General features: G+C 36.1%; 1 protein-coding gene across 2 annotated transcripts in view; it reads left to right on the plus strand.

Moving 5' to 3' along the window:
• The first annotated feature begins 9,167 nt into the window (after positions 1–9,167).
• Positions 9,168–25,057, plus strand: part of LOC135154073 (uncharacterized) — a 43,109-nt gene continuing 27,219 nt past the window's right edge. For both annotated transcript variants that reach the window (XM_064099267.1, XM_064099268.1), the window contains exons 1-7: positions 9,168–9,502; positions 13,213–13,343; positions 13,909–14,063; positions 15,644–15,821; positions 18,378–18,637; positions 19,902–20,060; positions 21,973–23,629. In XM_064099267.1, the coding sequence (XP_063955337.1) occupies positions 13,226–13,343; positions 13,909–14,063; positions 15,644–15,821; positions 18,378–18,637; positions 19,902–20,060; positions 21,973–23,629 (2,527 nt within the window). In that variant the 5' untranslated portion in view covers positions 9,168–9,502; positions 13,213–13,225. The remainder of the gene's footprint in view (positions 9,503–13,212; positions 13,344–13,908; positions 14,064–15,643; positions 15,822–18,377; positions 18,638–19,901; positions 20,061–21,972; positions 23,630–25,057) is intronic.

Here is a 25,057-nt window from a genome sequence, read left to right on the forward strand (position 1 = left end):
ATCTGCTGAAGGGTCATTTTACTGTTAGACGAAGTTTCTTTATCACAATTTTGAAGAATATGAAGTATTTAATTCTATATAGCAACATTGCACTGTCAAGATTTTTGGAAATTTACTTGATTACAGAATATAGATGCACATATCAGTTATGTAAAAAAAGATATGGATGGAAAGGTAACTGCATGCATTTGCGTTTTATACTTGTCTCATTGTCTTTATATATAAAAAAAAAAATCATCAAACTATGGTGTATGCAGGTAGTCTCGTCTTTTGATTCAATCTATTTTTTATAGTTTTGATTGTCTGAAGTTTATCTTGTCCAACTATTCTTAATTTCTCAAGAAGAACTCATGTCTTTATTTATGACAAGACCACGAAAAATGTATTAAAAAAAATCAGATTTATGGTATTTATTTTTACTCACAAAATGTGTATAAGGAAAGAGATATGATAGCATTCATAGCAATTTATTTTGAATATTTCATGTCGCAATGCATATTACTTTTTGATGCAGACGCATCCACTTAATCATTCTTTTGCCTTATAATTGGCTCCATATAGTGGTTATTAGTGGTTATACGATGAATTTTTCTACTGATTTTATATCCACGATGTTTATAATTTTGTACCAAATTTGCTTAATTATAAGGGCAAATTCTTCTTCTTCACATATTTCCTTTTCTACTAACTTTATTCTCTTCCTCCAACCTTCTTGTGGGCATGACTTTACCGTGTATACCAAACGACGTGCAATTAACGTTCAATATGTATTTATTTGGTTCGCACTCATTCAATTTGCAACAACAATTTGCATAGGTTTTGTTATCTTTCCCAAAGCCAAAGCTACAATACACATAGTATGTAACCTAATATATTTTAATGACATTTGTCAAATTAGGTATCAGTCTGGATTGAACTTCCTACATGATAAAGCGACAAATTTTTACTTTGATGACGAGTGAACCTATACAAGAATTCAGTGACCTAAATCGCTCATATTGTTACATGTGTAAGCAAATGTGTCGGAACCATGACTGGAACGAATATTTTTCTTGTTGTAAACACTGTCTTGAACACTTATTTCCTTTCAACCAGTTGAATGATAACGAGCTCGATGATGTAATATCGGCTGATGAACCCTTAGAAGACAATTTTGATAGAATTTCTCATTTACATTTTGATCCTTTTTTAGCACATGAAAGCATTGTCCCAAATGACGATGTTGACCCAGACTTCCAATTCTATACTGAGAGTTCAAATGACTCTCGGTACTATTGTTATGAAGAATTTAATACAAACTTTGAAAATATTGGTGTCCCGAGCAGCGGTAAATTTTCAAGCATTCACTTTAATGCTAGAAGTCTTTTAAATTCTTTTGATGACATTTCAAGCTGTCTTAACTCTTTGAAATTTACATTTGATATAATTGCCATATCCGAAACCTGGCTAAGATTCGAAAGTCCCCTTGTTTATATGCCTAACTACTCGTTTGTTTGCAATAATAGGAAATATTCTAGAGGTGGTGGAGTTGGAATGTATATCCATGACTCTTTTAATTTCGTAGTACGCAGTGACCTTAATTTAAGCGAAGCAACATGCGATTCTTTATTCATCGAACTGGAACAGTGCTCAGGGAAAAATATCATTGTAGGAACCCTGTATAGAGCCCCATCGTTGGACATTAATTCATTTATTGAAGAGTTTGATAGCCTTTTGATCCGTCTTTCCAGGGAAAATAAAAGGGTATTTTTGACGGGCGACTTAAATATAGATATTTTAAAACACAACTCAAATTCTCAAAGTAAGAACTTTGTGAACTGTCTTTTCAGTAATTTTTTTCTCCCTTTAATTCACAGGCCCACAAGAATTACTAAGACAAGTGCCACCCTTTTAGATAATTTTTTGACAAATCAATTTGACTTAGATAGTAAAGGTGGAGTGATATACTCTGACGTGTCAGATCACTTACCAATATTTCATATAACTTACATGAATGTTAGTAAAATTAAATCGACAAATCATAACGTACTCCATAGGTCTTTTACATCACAAAATATTGCGAAATTTAAAAGCGAAATCGAAAATTCAAATTGGGATGAAATTTTTAATATGCAGGATGCTAATGAATCATATGATATATTCATAACCAAATTTACTACATTGTATAATAACAATTTTCCATTAAAAAAAACACCTAGTAAGAAAATTAAACTGAAATGCTGGATGACCGATGGTTTGCTTCAATCTATTCGACATAAAAACAATCTATATAAAAAATATATCCATAAACCAACAGTTAGAAACGAACTTAAATACAAAGATTCTCTTAAACTAGTTAACTGTTTGAAACGGCAGGCTAAAAACATTATTATAAATCTAAATTTGAAGAATATAAAAATAATATAAATCGTACATGGCAAATGATCAAATCAATATTAAATAAAATAAAAAAATCAACCTCCAACACCATAGTTTGTGACGAAGGTCGGTCGTCAGACCCGTTCCAAATAGCAAATGCTTTTAATAATTTTTTCGTTGAAATCGGTCCAAAGCTAGCTAATATCACTCCTCAAAATAATACAGATTTCAGAACTTATCTATCTGAACCAAATTCAAAATCTTTGTTTTTAAATCCGGTAAGCCAACGTGAAATATGTAACATTGTCATGCGTTTCGATAACAATAAAGCCCCAGGTCTTGATGAATGCTCACCTAAGATTGTTAAACTTGTAATCGAACTAATTAGCGAACCTTTATGTCATATATTCAATCTATCGTTAACCTCTGGGGTGTTTCCTGAAAAAAATGAAAAAAAATTGCGCGAGTTTCTCCAATTTTTAAAGCTGGTGACAAAGAGCAGATCGGTAATTATAGACCCATATCAGTGCTCTCTATATTTTCTAAAATATTGGAAAAGATTATTTATAAAAGGGCCTATAATTTTCTTGAAAATAACAAGTGTCTTTTTGAATCTCAATACGGATTTCGTAGTGACCACTCAACAGAACTAGCTCTTCTCGAATTAACAAATACCATAATTGACTCCTTTGAGCACGACTCATTCGCAATAGGGATATTTATTGACTTGTCAAAGGCGTTTGACACAATTAATCATAATATACTTTTATCAAAACTAACTAACTATGGTATTCGTGGAACTGCCCTCGACCTTTTTTCTAGTTACCTCTCAAATCGGAAACAATGCACCGTTTATAACTCCGTTCAGTCTGAATTTAAGACAATTAAATGTGGAGTACCACAAGGGTCATTGCTTGGCCCACTTTTGTTTATTATATTTATTAATGACATTTATCGTTCGTCTAATCTCCTTTCCTTTATCATGTACGCCGACGATACCAATATTGTTTATTCTGATAGAAATCTTCATCACTTGTGTGAAACTGTAAATACTGAACTAACAAATGTTTGTAAATGGTTTTGTGCAAACAAGCTTACCATTAACTATAAAAAATGCAATTACATTATATTCCGTAACTCCACAAGGCGTATTGATTTTAATCATGTAGTGGTAAAACTTAACAACCAAATTATTCCCAGAGTTGAAAATACAAGGTTTCTTGGCGTTATTATTGATAGTAATTTAACATGGATACATCACATAAATGAAATTGAGAACAAAGTTGCAAAAAATATTGGAATAATACATCGCCTAAGTTTTTACTTGCCTAAAACTGTATTGCGTACATTATATTGCTCTTTAATCCTGCCATATTTTTATTACTGTAATTTGGTCTGGGCGAACACATACCAAACACATCTTAAGAAATTATGTTCCCTTCAAAATAAAATTGTGCGTATTATTTCTCCAGATTACAATATACCACTAGCAAATACTAAAAATTTGTTTCATTCCCTAAAATTGTTGAAATTAGACGACATCAATAAACTTCGACAATGTCAGTTTCTCTACAGGTGTTTAAATTCTCAAATTCCACACAAATTTCGTGATTTGTTTACGCATGTTTCCAACATACATAATTTTGATACCCGCTCAAATAATCAAATATTCATTCCCAAACATAGAAAAATAATCTTTCAACACAACATTCGTTATACTGGCCCCAAAATATGGAACGAAATACCGGATTACATAAAACAATCTCTATCGTCAAGTAGCTTTAAGTATAAAATGAAAAAACTTCTTCTGTCATTTTATATATGAATATTTTTCAACTTACGTTTCCTTTTGACTTTAAGTTAACATGAACCATGGACAATTGTTGTTGCGGCATTTATATTTTGCCCCCACTGATACATTTGTTGAGCATTCTATTTTATACAGTAATTCATGCCCGCCTCCCGCTCACGTCTCCCTCTCTCGTTCCATTTCCTTCTCTTCTTTTCTCTGCCATTTCTTTTGTATTGTATTTCTGTCTATAGGCGTATCCCGTCACAAGCCTCGGCTTTTAGGGTATACGCCTTCTTCTTTATACCAAACATGTACATATTTATATTCCTCATAACAATTTGATTTTTGTATGAACTAATGTTTATGAAAAGTGTTTTGAAATGGAAGAAAATAAATGTTTATTTGAATTGAATTGAATTGAATTGGGCAAACTTAACACGATATTTCCCAAGCCTTGACAATTCTTTCATTTTTAACTAGAGTATATACAGTCAATATACACATTCTTTACCTATAAGATTGACTTTTTGTGATTCATGCAGGTCGAAAGAAATAATGATTCTCGAAAATGAAATCATTCATGTGTCAGGTATATTAGAGCATTTTTAGATATCGGTAAACTATTCATTTCACAGATTAAGTATCAGTATTAAGCACTATAAAACTGGACAGTGGTCATCGCAAGGGGAAAAGGTACGTGGAATATACCACCCGAAACCAGCATGACCAGTATGGGACTAGATAATCCCGTCCGACACACTAGGGATCAGCCCCGTCTGCGCACGCTAAAATTTATCATTCTGCGGCTCGCGTGCCAAGAATGAACTTGATTTTTTCTCTTCATTACAAAACTCATCGTGAAAAAGATTATCTAACATGGATTACTACACTCCTGAAATGAATTGTTATGTATCATTTGCACAACAATACGAGATGATAACCCTCCTTCGGGCGTACAGTTGGTATAGTAGTTCGAATCTAACAATTTTCTGTTAGAAATAATTATAACAAAAATTAACCTGATTTTGAAGGTCTGGCATTTCCTCATAAAGCCGAGAAACAGTAATCTATTAACGTTATCAGGTCGGGAAAATTCTGGTAAATGTAATAAGATATTTTTTAAAACAACAAAAAATTATGGGGATATTGAAAATAAGGATTTTGAAATGCTATATAAAATTTACGCTATATTTTCATAAATTTTGGCACTTTGTATCACTCATCAAAATGACTGATAATTCGTAATATAACCGGCAATTGCCTTTAAATTCGGTATGAGTTTGTACACCGATAGTCAGTGTAAATGATAAACATTCATAGCCTTACTAAATTTGAATAATTCCATCAGTTCGTAGGATTTTAATATCGCAGACATTATGGAGATTGAGCCAAACGATGCTAACAGGCGTTGCTAACAGGGTTGCTAGGCCCGAAAATCCGATTAAGCTCCGCCCACTTTTTACACTGAGTTGGAGGGATTCACGTACGTGAACTACGTACAGACCTATCGATCAGTGTTTTAAGCATAGTATCCAAAATTATAGAAAGACTGTATGTGTTCAGATCGAAAAATATTTTAAGGAAAATGATATAATTTACGAATATCAGTCTGGTTTTCGACATGACTATTCGACTGAGACATGCCTTATTCACTTGAATGATTATCTGAGAACTATTATTTATAATGGGATAATTCGTTGGGATGCATCTTTAAAAAGCTTTTGATACAGTTAATCATAATATCTTATTGAAAAATAGAAATAATGGGTCAAATCCTACTTGTTGAATCGACATCAAGTAATGGCTATCCGAGATATTCGTTCCAAATTATGCTTATAACGTGTGGTGTTCCCCAGGGAAGCATCCTAGGCCAATTCTATTTTCAACTTGTATCAATTACAATGTCTATCTGTATAAAAGCTGACTGTAAACTATTGTTGTATGTAGATGACAGAGTACTACTATGTTCAAATTCCAACCCAAAATTTGTTGAGAAAAACTTAGCGAACAGCTTTCTACGTGTGTCGATTGGATGACTGATAAAAGGTTATTTTTACACTTAGGCAAAACCGAAAGCATTCTGTTTTGTTTTAAAAGTAGTTATAAAACGTTATTTGAATTTGAAGTGACATAAAATAATAAAATAATTCAGAGGAAAAAAATTGTCAAGTATTAGGCATTGAGCTGACCAACTCCGTTTCATTTTCATCATTAATAGAATCAATCGTAAAAAAGGCGATTGCCCGTCTGAAATTTCTGTACAGGTATCAAGTTGTATGAATCCGAAAGCAAGACGCATTCTCTGTTTTGCTCTTATTCAGAGTTTATTTGCAAACCCTCAAACCCTAGTATAGTGGCATATAAGCAAATCCGATCAAAAGAAGTTGAAAAGTATACATAATAAAATGATTAAATTCATTAACTGTTCTGGTCCCAGAACCCATGTTGGCTACACCGAACTCTCTATCTAGGTTTTCTTAAAGTCAACAAAGATCAAAACAGCTTATTTTGCACCACGTGCAAAACAATCTATCACAATAGATCGAATCATTATAGTGGATCAAACGTCTAGTACCGACTTACATAACTATAATACAAGAAACAACTATTTCAACTTAATTCTGCTTACCGGAAAGGGTAGGTAGTATCCCGGGTAGTATTGGTAACTTATTTTATTATTGGCCTACAATGCTGTAAAACACTGGAATTCCCATTTCCCAATGACCTAAAGGGAATATTTTTTTTTCAATTTTAAGAGGAAATTTAAAGAAAATCTATTACTAGAGAGTCAAAGAGAAGATGCAAATGATACGGTTGACTTAGCCTAAATACTGGCCATGTTCTGGATGTTATTTTCTCCAACCGCGTAGCCAGGATTTCATTTTGGAGGGGGCGGTAAATGCACGCGAAGCGTGCCAACACTTACAGAGCGCGCGAAGCGCGCTCCCTAGGGGGTGGGTGCAGGGAGGGAGAGTTTCCCCCTCCTTTGCGAAGCGCGAAGCTTTCGGTGTTTCATAAATTGAAATAAAAAGGAGCCGCCTCCCTTGTCTCTAGTACATATATCAGCTCCAATTCATTTGAATATATTGTGATTTTGAACCTTGTTTTCAAAAGTGATTGTAAAACGAACAAAAAAGGGATATAATGGAGGAAATTAAAATGATATTAACCCCGCGCTTCGCGCGGAAGCTAAAGCGTTTTTTAAATTTTTTGCACAGAAAATGGTCCCGAGAAAAGGTTATTTTCTAAGTTATATTGAATACTTCCATTGGAAAGATCAGATTTGATTACAAACAATTTAGCGACGGTGCATATCTTAACTCGCAAAACAGAGGAGAAGAAGGATATATGCCGGGAGGAATTAGATATTCCTCCCCGCTCAGAGCAATGAAACTCTGGAATTTCAAACGGGCGGACGTTTCATCAAATGCAGATATCTCTAATACCCCCATCAGCTCTAATTCAATTAATTTTCTAAGATTATTGAACTTCATTACAAGGAAAATAGTGCGCAAAAAGTTGAAACTTCTGTAATTATTGAAATTATATAAAACACGATGATGTATAATTTCTTTCACTTATCATGATGCGCTTCACTTTCAAACTGAGGGCGCAAAACAGGACAGGAGATGAATGTGCAGGGAAATGACATGAAGTTGAATAGAAATTGATAAAAAAATATTGTACTTTTTTTTTATTTAATACGACACAAATTTTATACCTTCCTCTTTTTAAATTAGGAACATGTTTGCCCCCAAATTATGGTTGTTTAGTAATAAGCTGAAAAGCGGGAGAAGTTGCCTATATGGAGGTGACGGCAGAAATTGAGATAAAGATTTTACCCGCCCAGAGCCGACCCGACCAGAAGTTGCGCGATCAATTAAAAAAAAAGATAAATTCATATACTTCGGCCTAACCTTACTCTAATTCCATGCCCTAATGTATAAATTTGAACTTTAACTGGCAAGAAACACATATAGCTGAGGTGGGAAAACAGGGTTAGAGAAAGGGTGAGGGAAACAAAGGAGAACTGCAATATTGTCATTTAACCGCGCGCAGCGCGGAAGCAAAATTCATATACCGGTATATAGATTTAGAGCAAGAGTGAAGGAGTTTCTTTTTTGAGAAAAAAAAAAGAATAAAAAGAAAAACCCACAAATCTACCTTTCTTCCCTTTCCTCTCTTCGCTTTTCCTTTTCTCCTCTCTTTTTCCCCTTCTTTTTTTCTTCTTCTCCATCTTCTTCTTCTTCTGCTTCTTCTTCTTCTTCTTCCTTTTCTTCTTCTTCTTCTTCCTCTTCTCCTTCTTTGTCTTCTTCTCCTTCTCCTTTTTCTTCTTTTCTTCTTTATATTCTCCTTGTATATTATAGCTATATCTTATTCATTGCTAATAGTAAATTCTGATTTTTTTTCTTTGTGTAAATGGTATAATGTTAAATTTTATTATCGTAAATTCGTAATTCTATGCAATATGTCGAGGAACCCTGACTGGAAATAAGCTTTCGAGCTTTCGAGGGATCCTGTGCAAGTTTCTTTAATGCTACTGTATAGGCTTATGTTGTGGTCAATCAATCAATCAATCAATCAATCAATCAATCAATCAATCAATCAATCAATCAATCAATCAATCAATCAATCAATCAATCAATCAATCAATCAATCAATCAAACAAGCAATCAATCAATCAATCAATCAATCAATCAATCAATCAATCAATCAATCAATCAATCAAGCAAGCAAGCAAGCAAGCAAGCTCAAAATTTTCTCCTCGCGCTCCGCGCTTGGGTTAGCATATGGTTAGTAACTTGCTTTGTTCCCAATACATAGTGTGAGAACAATAATTTCTTGATTTTGTCGATTGGGCCAAGTTCAGGCTCGCTCTATTCTTGTCAGATTATTGTTTAAAATTGAGCTTGAAGATTCAAGAAAATTCTGTATTTCGGGAAATTTTTTATTCAGTTTCGTGAAATTTGTTTTTGATCTGTAACTATAACGTTGGGCCTACGACACTTGGCGTGCCATACTTCATCGGCGCCACATTTGATCTGGAGCCTTGCCAGACTCGACTGAAGTGTTTGTCAATAGGTTTGATTAACGTGCCATTCATTATTTGAATGGGAAAAGTGTAGAATCTGCGAGTACAGGATATGAATGGCGTTTGGTGCCAATTTGTTCTCTCGAGGAATTGGGATAGCCAGTATCATTCTAAGTTAACTTTGACGTAAATTTTACCCGAGGGTGCAACTTGCAAGTGCTGGTGGCCAACAGTGGACTCTCATCGGATCAGCCGACTCTGCCGGGGCGGAAACTTTAGAGTGCCCGAATATGTTAATTGTTATTGATAACGATTTAAAGGTAGGTATGTGACAAAAAAATGAAAATCATTAAATATCAATAAATTTGGTATCATTTGAAAGCTCTTAAAAAGACCTTTCAAATGATACCAAGAAGGCAAGAACTAATATAATAAGTTATTCCTGTTTAAGTCGCGCATATTCATCCAAATTTGTGGTCATTGATGATACTGTCTTACTGACACTACTATTGACATGTCCATTGACAAAAGTCAATGGAATACAAAACCGATTTTTGTAACCATTTTGAACCCAAGTCTTCAACAGGCTCTAACTTCTTTGTTTTTGAGCCCTTTGAAGTAATTTAGGGTAAGAGTTCCGTATGCACCCCCCACTAAAATTGGAAATAAAAACAAGGAGAAGGTTCATAATAATATATCTAGCCCTAGAATATAGAACATATATGATGGGGGAGTGGAAATACATACCAAAATATCGCTTTATTCCGTCAAATTTCAAGCAGGATCTAGTACGTGTAATTGTCCATAGACATCGGTTTATTTAGTCAGTAAAGGGTCTGTGAGTCAAGACTAGTCGAACTATCAGCTGATAATCGTTAAAATAGTACCCCTTCCGGTATCACTATCAGCGCTTCTCGCTAGCATAGGGGGACGGTCTTGACTGCAGATGAATCGAGGTGAGTTCGAGTCCCAACTAAGGTAAGCAACAGTAAAAAAATGATAGAAAAATCTGAAGTGAACGAACCGGAAGTCTCAACAATCTTTTGTTATTTTTGGTGGGGGTGCATATGGAACTCTTACCTGTATCAATGGAAAGGTGAAAAAAAGCTCAATTGATTTGTTATGTCACTTTGTAATTTTTCTGTTTAATATGTGTAAAATAATTTCTTCTAATTAATTTTAATTAATTATGCAAATTACGTAAAATAACAATTACTCGCCTCTTTTTTTGCCAAATGAAGGTGATCATGATAGATAATGTATATAATTTAGTTGGCATCAAAACAGCATCTTGTAGATAATTTCCTAAATGGAAGATTGTTTAAAGTATTGTTTTTGTAATTTCTAATGTATTTCTTTGTTTTTCTGATATAAATTACAATATCTTTTTCAACTTTAGTATATGTATGTACGGGGGTCTTTTTTTACATATGAAAATTATTCCTTTTGTGCTTTGTATGACCAAATAAAAATACAAGTGTGCTATTTTCTGATATATTTGATTGTTTTACCAATTCCTTATGTATTCTATTGTTTCAACAATTTGTTATACATGTATAATATGTAACTCTTGATTTTAGAGACAATGGACATTTGATTACAATTTTTTTAGGAGGGATGAGCAGCTGAGTGTGAAATATGTATGAAGCATTGTATGCAATTTATTAGAAGTATCAAGAAGGATAAAAATCAAGCTTTAATATATTCTATCAGTTTTCAATGCATATTTGTAGACATACATTGTATAACAAAGGCCCTGTTTGAGCTATCTTTAAAGAAAAATAAATAAATTCAGATTCTAGAATGAAATCACTGCACATAAATGAACACATTAAATACAATACTTCCATATTATTATGAAACATAACAAAAAAAATATAGCAAGATTTTGTAGAAAAGAACTTACCAATCTCCCTATGGATAGACTTGAAAGGCACCAAATTATTAGTTGAAGCAAAAAGGAAAAGAAAAGAGTGGTCTATTTCTTTCAAAACAAAGAAAAAAAAACAACCAGGAAAAAAACAGATATCAAAGCTCTAAACAACAACAAAAACAGACATCAAAGCTCCAAACAAACACTCGAAAAACAAGAGAAACAAAAGTGACACAAAACTTGTACCAATCCCATCCCCATTTTCCAGTTTAAAACACAACCCCCACCTGCACCCCTAAGGAAAAAAAAAAGGAAATAAAAAAAGATAATAAAATTAATAAAATAGAGAGAGAAAAAAAATCATAAATACAGGACTTAGACCCATCTGGAAATGAAATATTCTTTCCTCTGAGTTTATTTTTTAAATAAATAAACAACAACAACAAAATAAACAACATAGTCCTTGCATTCTAATAAAAAATCAACATTTAAGATATTCCCCTTTCCAAAGCAAATCCAGTCTCCAAATAATGAAAGAAGAAAAAAAAAATAACAAAAAATAAAAAAGAACGATAAAAATAAATAGATAAGCAAGCATTCCTTATCCGGGGTTAGCAATAACAATTTGGCATCTGTAAAAAGGGTAATATTAAAACTTATATACAGAAAGTGCACATCGTCGACTATCTGAAAAAAGGCACATGCCACTATGTGCGCATTTGCATTAAACCCTATTTTTTAGGAGCCGGCCAGACAGAGGCGATGCCACTTGTAGCAAAACCTGTGCAAAACCGGTGCAGCCAAAACCAGCGCTCGCGATGCGACGGCACTCGCACATACCTAGATAAGGGCGCCTGTGATCTCTCTTGCGCCTTAGGCTTAGCCCTTTAAATACCATACCCTTACGCTTAGTTCGCCTTCTGACTCTGATAGCTGATGATGATGACAAGCGAAATTCACTAATCAAGACAAATGTCGACTTCCATAATTATATAATGGAATATAGTATATTTTGGGTATGTATCCAATTTAATGAATTCCTTGTTCAAATTTTGTGGGGGGGGGGGGGGAGGGGGTAGCCAGGGAGGCTCGTAACCGTACTTTGGGTTAAACTTTAATAGAGAATGTCATATCACTGACGTGCTTGATCTCCTCTCCACGGAGCCAGGGACGGGATGCCATTGCACTACACGCACCAAGTATTTTGCCAACGATAAAGGCGCTAAAAAATACACATTTTCTTTAAACATGTTAAAATTTTGGGTTTTGAGCCCAAACTTAAATGTAAATGGGCTACAATATCATTTGGACCCAGTGCTTAATTCAGATTAAAAAAACCTTGTATTGGCTGATAAATATCATGAATCTTAGCATTGAGGTAAAGATTCATGATATTTATCGGCCGATGCAAGCATTTTTCAGGTCAAGGTTAAAGTTTACTTGCAAGACTCTTATGACACATAACTCTGCAACCATAAGTCACTTTTCATCCAAACTTAGATAGTAGATGTACTTAGGGAACGTGCATGTTATGCTGCAGCTGGAGTTCAAAGACAAAGGTCAATTTCAGGTCAACATTAAAGTTTACATGCAAGACTCTCTTAAGACCTACAACTCCACAACCGAAAGTCACTTTTCACCAAAGAAACCTGGGTTGTTGATGTACTTAGGGAACCTGCATGTTATGCTGCAGTCAGAGGTCACATGGTAAGGTCAAAAGGTAATTTTAGGTCAACATTAAAGTTTAAATTTATGCCAGATTCTTACGGCAATACACCAGACTGGCCTGTACTGTTACCAGATGAAGAAGAAGACAAATGTTATTCAACCCCAGTTATTTCGCAATGAACTTTGATACAATTCTGTTCTGTGCCCATGCAAATCGCGATATTTCTGTTTATTTTCACAAGTGGGCGAGACACATTGCGTATGCCTTGTTTTTTTTTTACAAATCCCGTGATTAAACCATGTAGTTCTTGGGTATAATCTAGTACATGTAGATGCCAAGGACCTAAAACATGAAAAAAAAAATGAGATGATTCATTTTATAATTAAGATATGGTAATATATTCATCGGTAACACATGGGACCAGAAAAAATAGTGTTTTTCAACCTTGACTTTATTTCATTATCTTGGCTTCCCCTGTTCATCAATAGATAATGACTGTCAATGTTAGCTGACATGATGGAATCTACATGTACACCCAAAAGCTCCCAGTCTAGATTCATCAGCCAAGGATGCAAGAAACACACAAGACTCAGACACAGACCACTGCAGTTTACCCATGGTACGTTTCTCTGTACATGTGTCCAATAATTTATTTCTTCTTTATTTGATTTGATATACATTTAATTTAGAAGTTTGAGTGTCTTGATCATGTACTTTTCAAGCCTGAATGTAGAATAAATCCAGGCAGGGAAAAAATTACACTGGGGCTGGTGGCGATTTACATGTAGCCTCGAAAGACTAAAAAGTGCCCTGGAAACTAAAAAATGAGCCCTGGAAATCTCCGTTCATCAGAGTGTTATTGCATCAATGTTGCAGATTTATGCAGTCGATAGTGAAAAGTAGCCTCTGAAATAAAAAAATAAAAAAAGGAATTTTTTTTTTTTTTTGGGGGGGCCTGAAACCATGTGATATTATTTCGTCACAGCTGCTATTGACTTTTGGCAAGCCATTGGAATTTCCTTGGCTTATTTGTCTCTCTCATGTTGTGTCAACTCACTGCTCTTCATTGTAATACATGCAGGTTTGTTACGCTGCTTAGGTTTGTACTATCAAGCTTTTTATTGTATAAAACATTTTATACATGGTGTGCAATTATAGTTGTTTGAACAATGATAACATTTCAGATTTCATACCGGTTCAACACTCTGCACATTCTAACTCGTCACTGGCATCCCTTTTTGAAGAGAGCTCCCTCTGTAGTTCACTTGGTGAAATAGATACCAGCTGGTTTGACAGTGGAAGATGGACATCTAATGATGAAACAAAATGGAAAAAAGAGGTGAGAATCATCTTCATGGGATTTGGGATGATCAAAAAGAGTGATTGTACAACAAACGATATTTACTTGTCACAAGTGTAAAAGGTTTCTTATTTTGACAACCGTTTGAAAAGAATACCTTCCCAAAAAGTTGCTGAAATTTTACATTTCATGTCCTTACTATACATCCAGGAAATGCCCATCTATTTTCCAGATTTCCTTTCAATTCTTTTTATCATTTTTAAAACTATCAAGAGAATTAGAAATATTTCCTCCGTTTTTTTTTTTACTTTGAAAGATCATAGTTTACAGTTGATGTTACACAGTTTGAACAACTACATGTACATGATAGTCTAAGTACATGTGGAACTACATGTACAATATGTGTATGATATTTTCCCTCATGAACAGAAGGCAAAGCAATCACATAATATTTAGAGCAAACTTCACAGGACATGCTGTCCATGAATGCATAAGATAATGGCATTGCTAGCCTTCCATAGTTGAAATCTATGATGTCATACTAACTCAATCATACTATCATTACTATGTAGAGCTATTTGTGAGACAGAGTCCTGGGGTGGTATTCTGAAAATTGTCTTAACTTTTCTTGTAACTCAGCAAGATAACAGCTCGCTAAAATTCTCTTAAATCGGTATTCTGAAAATTGTCTTAGCTCTGAAAGGACGTCCCCTATTTTATCTATGGCATGCCCAATATTCTATCATAAACCAGTCATTAAAGTTTTTATATGCTTAGGCCAACCATATAAGTGTCTCTTCTGAAAGTTATTATAAGCGCATTGTTGACATGATGCGTATTTCCCTTGTGCCCTTGATGCTTATGTGTGTTACTATGCTAAAAATACATGTGGTCATGTTTTCTTGAAAAGATTCATCATCTCGAATACCAATTTTTAATTGCTGAAAAGTTTACCAATCCGTCTCTGTAATGTCTTCGGAATGTCTCCTGCAGTAAAACATGATGTTCTTGCAGGATGCAGCAAGAAATTATTTTTGACCGAGAAAAATTGCATTCAAAATTAAGTTACAATAGCCCCCTACCTCTTGTAAATTTTCTTGTATTTTGCAAGGAATTTAACAGAACCCAAAGATAAGAACATTTTCAGAATACCTTTTATCTCGATATGTTATCTTGTGCACATAGATATTTAGGCGCCGTTTTTAACTTGCGCATCAATGTAGCTCTGACATCATATGCGCTCAGTGAAAGTTACAAGAACATTTACGAGAAAAGATACAAGAATTTTCAGAATACAGATTTTATTGTAACTCCAAAGATACAAGAATATTTATCTTAAGACAATTTTTAGAATACGGCCCCTGTTCTCCCTTATAATTAGCCCCTGGTAATGATTGTGCTGCGTATAAAGAAACAGCAGTGTTGACAATGCTGGAGAAAAAGTACTGAGTACCTCATATTTTGTTAGTGAACTTTTCTGGGTGGGTGGATTCTGAAATGATTATCCTCAGAAAAGTTTTTTTCACTATACATTTTTACCTTATCAAAGGTAAAGTTTATCATCATTATTTGGTCAGATAATGTATCTTTTTTAAAAACATAATTTACAAAATGTCTAGGACATTCTGAAGACCCCTCAAGCAAGTCAACGAGAAAGCAAAATCTTTTCTACTCCTGGGCTATTCACTCCTGATAGGCCGTCTCCTGTTTGTAAGCAGTGCAAAGATTACCCAGAATGCAACCCTCCCGATGAAGAGTCTGCTTCCTCTTTTGTTCGTCCGAAAAGGTTCAGAAAAGGTGAGAATATAATCTCTATTGAATATTTTAATTCCATTGTGTCTTAGTTCCATCATAGAACTGGTGGGTGTTTCATAATGCTGTTCATAAGTTACAAATGACAGAATCTGGTGACTCTTTCTTCAAAGGTCCGTACTGTAAATTCAGAAATATTCGCAGTACATTAATTTTTGTGGATTTCGCGCTAAGATCGGCGAGCGCGCATTAGAAAATGCTAATTTATGAGTATCTATTTCAATGTATGTTTTGAACCTGGTTCAATTCATGTATTCTTTTGGCAAGGAGACTGTATAATTTGACCGCTAGAGGGGTGACATTTAAGCAAGCAAGCTTTTCAAATGCTTCAACATGATTGTAACGTGCATCGCAATTTTTTTTCTTCAGTGCAATCATTTTTTTTGTTAGTGGCAGATCGGTGTTTGAATTATGATGTTGCTTGAAAATAAAGTTGCATTTACTGTTTGATTGGTGAGTGTTTAGGTCTGTTTGACACGTCTGATGTCTGTATAATATCTGGCCTTAATTCACAAGAAGACGTCTTGTCGATCACTCAGGTGTGTCAATTGATCCCAAGCACTTTAAAATCGCCGTAACCCCTCCCCCCCCCAGTCTCTACCCCGTGCTCGGCCCCATACCATACCAGGCAACAGGAAGAGGGGGTAAGAAGAGATGAAAAAAATTAATGGAGCTATAGGGAAGAATAGGATAAGAACAGAGAGGGACAAGGAAACGATCAAAGAAAGAAAAGAGGGTTGTATACATAGTTTACAGTATCATTTTTTCCACTTTAAAATTTAGCATTAAACTGTTTACATCATTAATAGATCGTTTAATTTGGAAAAATGCTCGAAATGTATCAAAATTAGTCAGTTTGATCAAAATGTTGACAAAACAAAAAAAAATAAGCAGAGATTGACCATGAACAGGCATGTTGTAGAACATAAATATCTTGATGAATTTAAATAGGTTGATAAATCTAATAACAAGTTTAATAAGCATGAACAGGCAATAGAAATGTTGAGAAATTATTTGTAAATTATTAAATGAGTAAACGATAATAAGTGGCATCTCCAGACATAAAAAGATCATTGCACATTGACGTGTGTATGAAGTCTGTTAAGACAAGATAGTATTATTGAATATAAATATTTTGACAGGAAATTAGGCCTACTCTAGATCTTAAGAAACGTTGTGATGTTCTCATCTGTAAAAAGATTGAGCATGGTTCGAGAAAAGTGTATATATCCTTTTTTCTTCAGTTACTTGTTCAATAATCTGATCAAATATGGCAGCGAGCTCTTACGGTACCTATTAGTTGTGTATTTTATTTCTATGTTACGCTCACTGTGCCGTAGATTGTTTCTGATTGTCAGATGGAAGCCACTGGGGGAACCTTTCACATATCGTCTTTGCGAACCTCTCACACATGTCAATCCATCTGTCACTCAGTGTATCTAAACCACATTGCTTGGCGGCAGCACTGTAGGATTCATAATTGTCTCGTTCTCGAAGTATGACTCTCAAGCAGCGACTTTGTATTCGCTTCAGGGTATTTGACAATTTTAACTGTTGGTTAGATAGTGAGGAGTGCCGTACGGGGGAACAGTATTCAAGCAGTAATCAAGTCATTCATTGGCGCTTCATAATGCCTGAGGATCTGGTGAATGTGAATCTTCCTGGAAGCTTTACAGAGGATGTTCTGAATATGGTCATTCCATTGTAGATTTTCCTGAACTATTTATGCTCCGAGAAACTTGACACTTGGGCACTCAGGTACTTGTACGCCATCTATCTCCAGTGCTCCAACTGGAGGAGGATGGCAGGCAAAACACACATGCATGACTTGGTTATTTGAAGGGTTTAACTTCATATGTGAGGTATGACACCATTCTTGGAGAGATTTCAAAACGCCATGGAGAACTACCGGTGAGGTGATGGGACGACTCTCAGTTATAGTCGTGTCATCAACATATTTCTATGTGGGGACTGGTGCTCCCCTGAGTGCGTCGTTGATGATCACCAGAAAGATGAGGGGACCCAACCACATACCCTGGTGTACTCCTGCTACCTTGGAAAGGTCCAAAAGTTCACCTCTGTTACCCAAGGGATCAAGATGTGGTCTACATGTAGCTCCCATTTCGTAAAGTTTATTGATGGCAATGTGACTTTGTCGTTGTGGAGTGTACAGCGCGAATTCAAGAACCCTTGAATATGTTTTGAAGCCGCCAAGCGAAAAATTGATAAAATGACTGCATTTACAGTTAGTCAACACCAAAGACAATTTGTGGTATATTATTGTCACCAGAAATGGGTCACCAGTTTTGCGTTAAGTCATCTTTATGAAACACCCACCAGAAGTTGAATAAAACACAGATGATAGACTAAGGGTTAAGGGCTTTGGGAATAACTGTTGGTATGATACTTTTTAACATTGAGATATTTACATGTAATTGTGATGCCTTATAAAGTATTTAATACTTGAATAGACTTATGCAAGTATCTGTATTAGAAGTTACATTGTGTTCACTGATCATCCTTTTCTCCTTGAATTTGAAGTTCCCAGCAGCATCCATACAACACCCAATTCTCAAATCATCACATCACACCAGCCAACTAGTGGTCCACTGGCAGAGACAATACAGGAAGAAGATGAAGGGGAGAGGGGTCCAGCAGATGTTCAGTTTAGTCCATTCCCAACATGGAACCCTACTTCTAACAAAGACACACCTATCTTCATGAAGCAGCTTTTCAAGACTCCATCCACGTTGTTTGGTGCAGGGGACAAGCGGGCCTGCAGCACTCCACTACAGCGTTTGGTACGTTGAGCTATAACATTATGTGAATTAAGATAAGACCTTAAAAGATACATTGAAAAACTATGTAGTGCTTTGAAAAATATATTTGAAGAACCTTTTTCCAAGAGAAGTTAGATCCATTATTTTTCATCAAATTTCAGTTATTTACCTTAATCTATATACTTATAGTAACTCTAGAAGGTAACGCCAAGGAAAATTGAAATTCACATGACAAACTAATTAAGAATGGCCAAGAAAATGTACTTTATTTTCAAAAGGGTTAGATCCAGTTTGGTTTATATCCAAATGGGGTTGGGTCCCCTTTTATCCATTCGGAGAAATATTTTTTTGTTTACTTCACCTATATTGCAGTGTTTCTAATTGTAATAAACTTAAAATAATATACCAACATGGGAATGCAAAATCACATTTGAATTTTTTTCTTTTGAATAATGTTCATAAAAAAAGAATAATCCCTATGAAATTAAACTGATGTAACCTCTTTTGGAATTTAAATATTGAGATTCCTGCACAATTTTGGTGTCATGTGTGCTGTAATAATTTAGATTGAGTCCTAGATATAAACATTAGATTTCATCTGCTGGTCTTTTGGAATGGGCAAATGCACAGGGCATGAAAAATAAACATCAGTGTATGATATTAATCTAGGTCAGGGACTCGGTTTTATATGAGAGGAGCAATAAAAAGCTCTTCTAACACTTTTAAGGGGAGCACTACAAAAAGCTTTTCTTTGACATACAAGAGAACTCTTTTTTCTGATTACAAAATTGATGAAGGAACTTGCACTATTGTTACAAGCTTCAATCTCATCATGCAAGACCTTAGTGTGTTCTATAAATAAGCAATTACATGTACATGTACATGCCTTCACATGTAATATATTTGGTATACCGGTAATGCAACACAGTCATGTTTATGTATCACTGTATTGTATGTGTTTGTGAGCAATGTGAACATGCATGCTTGAAACAAGAAATTTAGGTAGCTCTGCCTAAGTTGGATCATTTAGGACCACCAAAATTTTTTTGACTTTTTAATAGGAAAAATTCAAATTTACTTTATACATGTGTAAATATGTTTTGAATAATCTGGTCCAAAGGATTGCTTCTACATATGCGATTTTTCAACTTAAAAAGGGTAGACTTCGGCATAGTTATCTGTAATCAAAAAAAGTTTCAAATTTAAAAATCACAAATTATAAATTTATCTTCTGTAACTTGTCTTTTAATAGAGTATTATTAATTGTTTACTTTTCTTTGAGCAGTCTACACCCCAGAGGTTGTCAAGAAGTCTTGGTGCTGAACCTGAGGAGTCGGATCTCTCTTGGACCAGTTCCTTAGCCACACCTCCAATGAGTTCCAAGAGCAAAACAGTCACCAGCTCAAACAAGAAACACATTGAAGATGATACATGGCAAACACATGTGAGTACAAGAATATCAGAATTCATAGGCATCTATTAGGTACCGGGGATCGAAATGAGAATTCTAAGGGATGATGCCATTTTGTCTCGCCCACCAGAGGTGAAGGCGAGACTTAGGGATCCAAATGTGGTCCGTCCGTCGTCTGTTGTCCGTCCGTCACAAACCTAATGACACATAACTCCACAACCGTAAGTTGCTTTTCAACCAAACTTGGATGGTAGATGAAATTGGGGGACCTGCATCTTATGCTGCAGTTGGAGGTCACATGGCAAGGTCAAAGGTCATTTTCAGGTCAACGTTAAAGTTTACATGCAAGACTCTTATGACACCTAACTCTGCAACAGTAAGTCACTTTTCAACCAAACTTGGATGGTAGATGGACTGGGGAGACCTGCATGTTATGCTGCAGTCGGAGGTCACATGGTAAGGTCAAAGGTCATTTTCAGGTCAACGTTAAAGTTTACGTGCAAGACTCTTATGACACCTAACTCCGCAACCGTAAGTCGCTTTCCAACCAAACTTGGATGATAGATGGACTTGGGGGACCTGCATGTTATACTACAGTCGGAGGTCACATGATAAGGTCAAAGGTCATTTTCAGGTCAATGTTAAAGTTCAGGGGCCGCGGAACCGGGGGGCTGGGGGGCTTCAGCCCCCCCACTTTTTTCCAAAACCGTGTACAAAAACGCAAAAATGACCATACAATTGTGATTTTTTTGCATGGTCAGCCCCCCCACTTTGAAAACCGTTCCGTGGCCCCTGAAGTTTACATACAAGACTCTCTTATGACACCTAACTCCGTAACCGTAGGTCACTTTTAACCAAACTTGGATGGTAGATGGACTTGGGGGACCTGCATGTTAGGCTGCAGTCGAAGGTTACATGGTAATGTCAAAGGTTATTTTCAGGTCAACGTTAAAGTTTACATGCAGGACTCTCTTATGACACCTAACTCCGCAACAGTAAGTCACTTTTCAACCAAACTTGGGTGGTAGATGGTCTGGGGGAACCTGCATGTTATGCTGCAGTCGGAGGTCACATGGTAAGGTCAAAGGTCATTTTCAGGTCAACGTTAAAGTTTACATGCAAGACTCTCTAATGACACCTAACTCCGCAACCGTCAGTCACTTTTCAACAAAACTTGGATGGTAGATGTACTTAGGCGACCTGCATGTTATGTTGCAGTCGGGGGTCACATGGTAAGGTCAAAGGTCAATTTCAGGTCAACATTAAAGTTTACGTGCATTGCTCTTATGACAAGTGTTATTCCATCCCAGTCATTTCACAATGAAGTTTTTAGACACTTCTGTTGCGTGCCCTCGCACATCACAATATTTCTGGTTATTTTCATTAGTGGGCGAGGCACAAAATTGCTTTTGCCTTGTTTGAAAAGGGCAGTTAAAGGAAAGGGAAGACAGAGCTCACTTTAGGAGGCATCCAAGGTCATTAGTAAAATGTACTTTTCAATGGGACAATTGCACTAGATTACCACAGGGCACAGGCCAAAGGTAAAAAAAAAAACACTTATTTTGGCCTTAAATCTCGAAATATTTGGAAGGGCATCAAGGCCATTTCTTGGGACATTGGATTTGAATGCAGGATAGTTTGAATTTCATAGGTTTTATTGTACAAAGGCATCTTTTATATTACTCCCTATAGAGTACAAATGTGCATTTTCATGTGTGGGTATGATAATAATAATAAAATTTATATAGTGCTTTGGCCTGAGGATACAAAGTGCTGCTATTATTACCCTGGCTTTAGCTTGAGCTAACAGTATTTCAACGGCTCTCAGAGCATTCAAGGAATATTATAAATACATGTAGCCATGTGAAACAAGGTCTTAATCAGTTTTGATTACGTTCTATTTGGCACATACAAATGTGATTTTTTATTTCTTTTCCTATGGCAGGTTGTTGCCAAGGTTCTCTTCCAAGACGGTGGTTCTGTGGTTGAGATGGATAGCTGTGAGGAAGGGGATGAGGGCTCGACACAGCCTTTGAAAGTCATCAAGTTTCCATCTATTAATGATGACAGTCAAGAAGAAGAATTCACCATAGAAACGGAAGATGGTGGAGAAAGTGATAAGAGTTTAGCAGGTGGGAGAAAAGAGATACCAGCACCCATGGTTAACAAGGAGAGTGATGAGTCTAGAGCTCAAATGGTGACAAAAGATTCTCCTGTGTTGCCTACTACCTTGGGGCAACCTCCTGTGACAGACAATGGAAAGCCACCTCTTGCCAAACATCGAGAACATGAAAGCATCAGTGAGTCTGCAGATTCAAAGAAAGTTTCTGAACTGCATGTGCAGGAAGGAGGATCTGTCAGAGAGAAGGTTGAGGGACCCAGTGTAGGCAATGCAGCTGAATTGAATGCCAAGAAGAATGTGAGTGGAGACTCCACAGAAACAAATGCTCTCTCAGAACTTGATTGCAAACAATGGAAGAAGAGTCCTCCTGTACAACCTGCAACGTCATCCCAGCAAAGCTTTATCATTGGTAGTAATCATGCTAGCCAAATATTGTTCAACTCACAGGAAAGTACAAAGAATGATAAGACTGCAATGGAGGAGACACTGGCTTTCCTTCTGGCTACACCTCCAAGCAGGAGAGAGAAACTTCTTGACAGATTAGGTGCATCTAGAAGTTCCATTGGTGCTGGGACTTCCCTTGAGCAAGGTGCTTGTGATGCATTAGGCTCAACATTAAATGTAAAGAATGACTTGTCTGTTTCTAGCCAGAGTGCCCCAATGAAAAGTGTTTTAGATGATACTTTGATGAGTCCTGCAGGTTTGCTCTGTAAGCCAATGAAATCCGGATCTGATGAAGGGCAAGAAAGGAAATCTTTAGGCTCTGAAAGCAGCATGAATGGAAAACCTGATAATGGTGTAGTGGAGACACCAAGTAGACCTGCACCAGATGTTGATTTGCTGTCACCGATATCACCAAATTATGCAGAAGCTCTCTGTAGAGTTACTGACATTGCATCCAGTGAGCAACCTATTGCCAGTAAGAACACTCTTGCTGGTCAAAAGTGCCTTGGAGTAGAGAGAAACCTAATGGGTAACTTTGAGAATCCTTATTATGAAGAAATAATTCATATCAGGGTTACCGATCAGTTACGGTCAGAGGGTCATGATGACCCTTTGGTAAAGCAGACCTTACACCCTACTGAAGCAAATAGACCAGATGCATTAGAAGCGAAGAACTCTTCATTTTTCCCTTCAAGTCTTCCAGCAAGTGCTAATAACAAGCTTCCAAAACCTTTTCTGTCAAAGCAAGAAGCACGTAAAGCCATGTCAACATCCAAGCCCGTAGCTGTTGCCAACCTCAAGACACAGTCTGTCACCAAGGGACGGTTTAAATACACAGCTCCTGCACCAGCACCCAGAAAGGATGGAGGAAGCATATCCAAGACCCGAAGCTGGCTATCCCGAGCTGTATATGTTGAAGAGGAGGAAGATGAGAAGGAAAATGAAGAGAAGAAAGGAGATGCTGTTCAGGCAGAAACTTTGGGTGAATCATCAAAGAAGGGATGGACGATGAAGAGACATTCCCGATCAACAACCTGTAAGTTCATTGTTTCCTCGCTCTCGCGGTCGCCTCTTTTGCAATGGCTTTTTTTACAAAAATGGTGCTGGGATGACAAAATCTCATAACTCTATATTTCTTAAAAGATTATTGTTCAGCAGTGACCAAAATACCTTTTCTGCTATTGTTATGTTTACCAAATGGGCCGTGGTTCTTGTGAGATTGTGTTGTGGCTTTATATTTGTCTCACCTGCATAGCAGAGTGAGACTATAGGCGCCGCTTTTCCGTCGGCGGCAGTGGCGGCGTCAACATCAAATCTTAACCGAAGGTTAAGTTTTTGAAATGACAGCATAACTTAGAAAGTATATGGACCTAGTTCATGAAACTTGGACATAAGTTTAATCAAGTATTACTGAACATCCTGCCTGAGTTGCAGGTCACATGACCAAGGTCAAAGGTCATTTATGGTCAATAAACTTAGACCATGTTGGGGGAATCAACATCAAAATCTTAACCTAAGGTTAAGTTTTTGAAATTTCTTCATAACTTCGAAAGTATATGGACCTAGTTGATGAAACTTGGTCATAAGGGTAAACAAGTATGACTGAACATCCTGCCTGAGTTTCAGGTCACATGACCAAGGTCAAAGGTCATTTAAGGTCAATGAACTTGGCCATGTAGGGGGTATTTGTTGAATTACCATCATAACTTTCAAAGTTTATAGATATAGTTTATAAAATATGGATATAGCGGTAATCAAGTATCACTGACAAGTCTTAGGTCACATGATCAAGGTCAAATGTCATTTATTGTCGATGAACATAGTATTGTATCATTATATGAATTGTGTTTTTTGTGAATAATTATGTTATAGTAGTTTTCAAAGTCAGCACTGCTGCTATATTGAATCGCGTGATGCAGGTGAGACTGCCAGAGGCACTCCACTTGTTGAGATGTAGAGGCTGGATTCAGGCAGGTTCATACTTGGAAGAATTGTCTATTCATTATAAAAAAAAGTGATTCAATCTAATTTGATAATGTGAGATCGAGTTATTCCAATGCTTATATTGCTGTAGTTTATATATAGAATTTACTCCATTTTGGGAAAGTCATGTCAACATTTCTAATAAATTAAATGTCGTTTTTTATAGCTCATCTGTAATAATATTAATAATAATAATAATAGGCATTTATATAGCGCCATCTATCTAGAAATATTCTATTCCGAGGCGCGTTTTTGTCTCGCCTGCATAGCAGAGCGAGACTATAGGCGCCGCTTTTCCGACGGCAGCCGCGGCGTCAACATCAAATCTTAACCTAAGGTTAAGTTTTTGAAATGACATCATAACTTAGAAAGTATATGGACCTAGTTCATGAAACTTGGACATAAGGTTGATCAAGTATTACTGAACATCCTGCCTGAGTTTCAAGTCACATGACCAAGGTCAAAGGTCATTTAGGGTCAA

Source organism: Lytechinus pictus, chromosome 5 (assembly GCF_037042905.1).
Source record: "Lytechinus pictus isolate F3 Inbred chromosome 5, Lp3.0, whole genome shotgun sequence".
Lineage (NCBI taxonomy): Eukaryota > Metazoa > Echinodermata > Echinoidea > Temnopleuroida > Toxopneustidae > Lytechinus > Lytechinus pictus.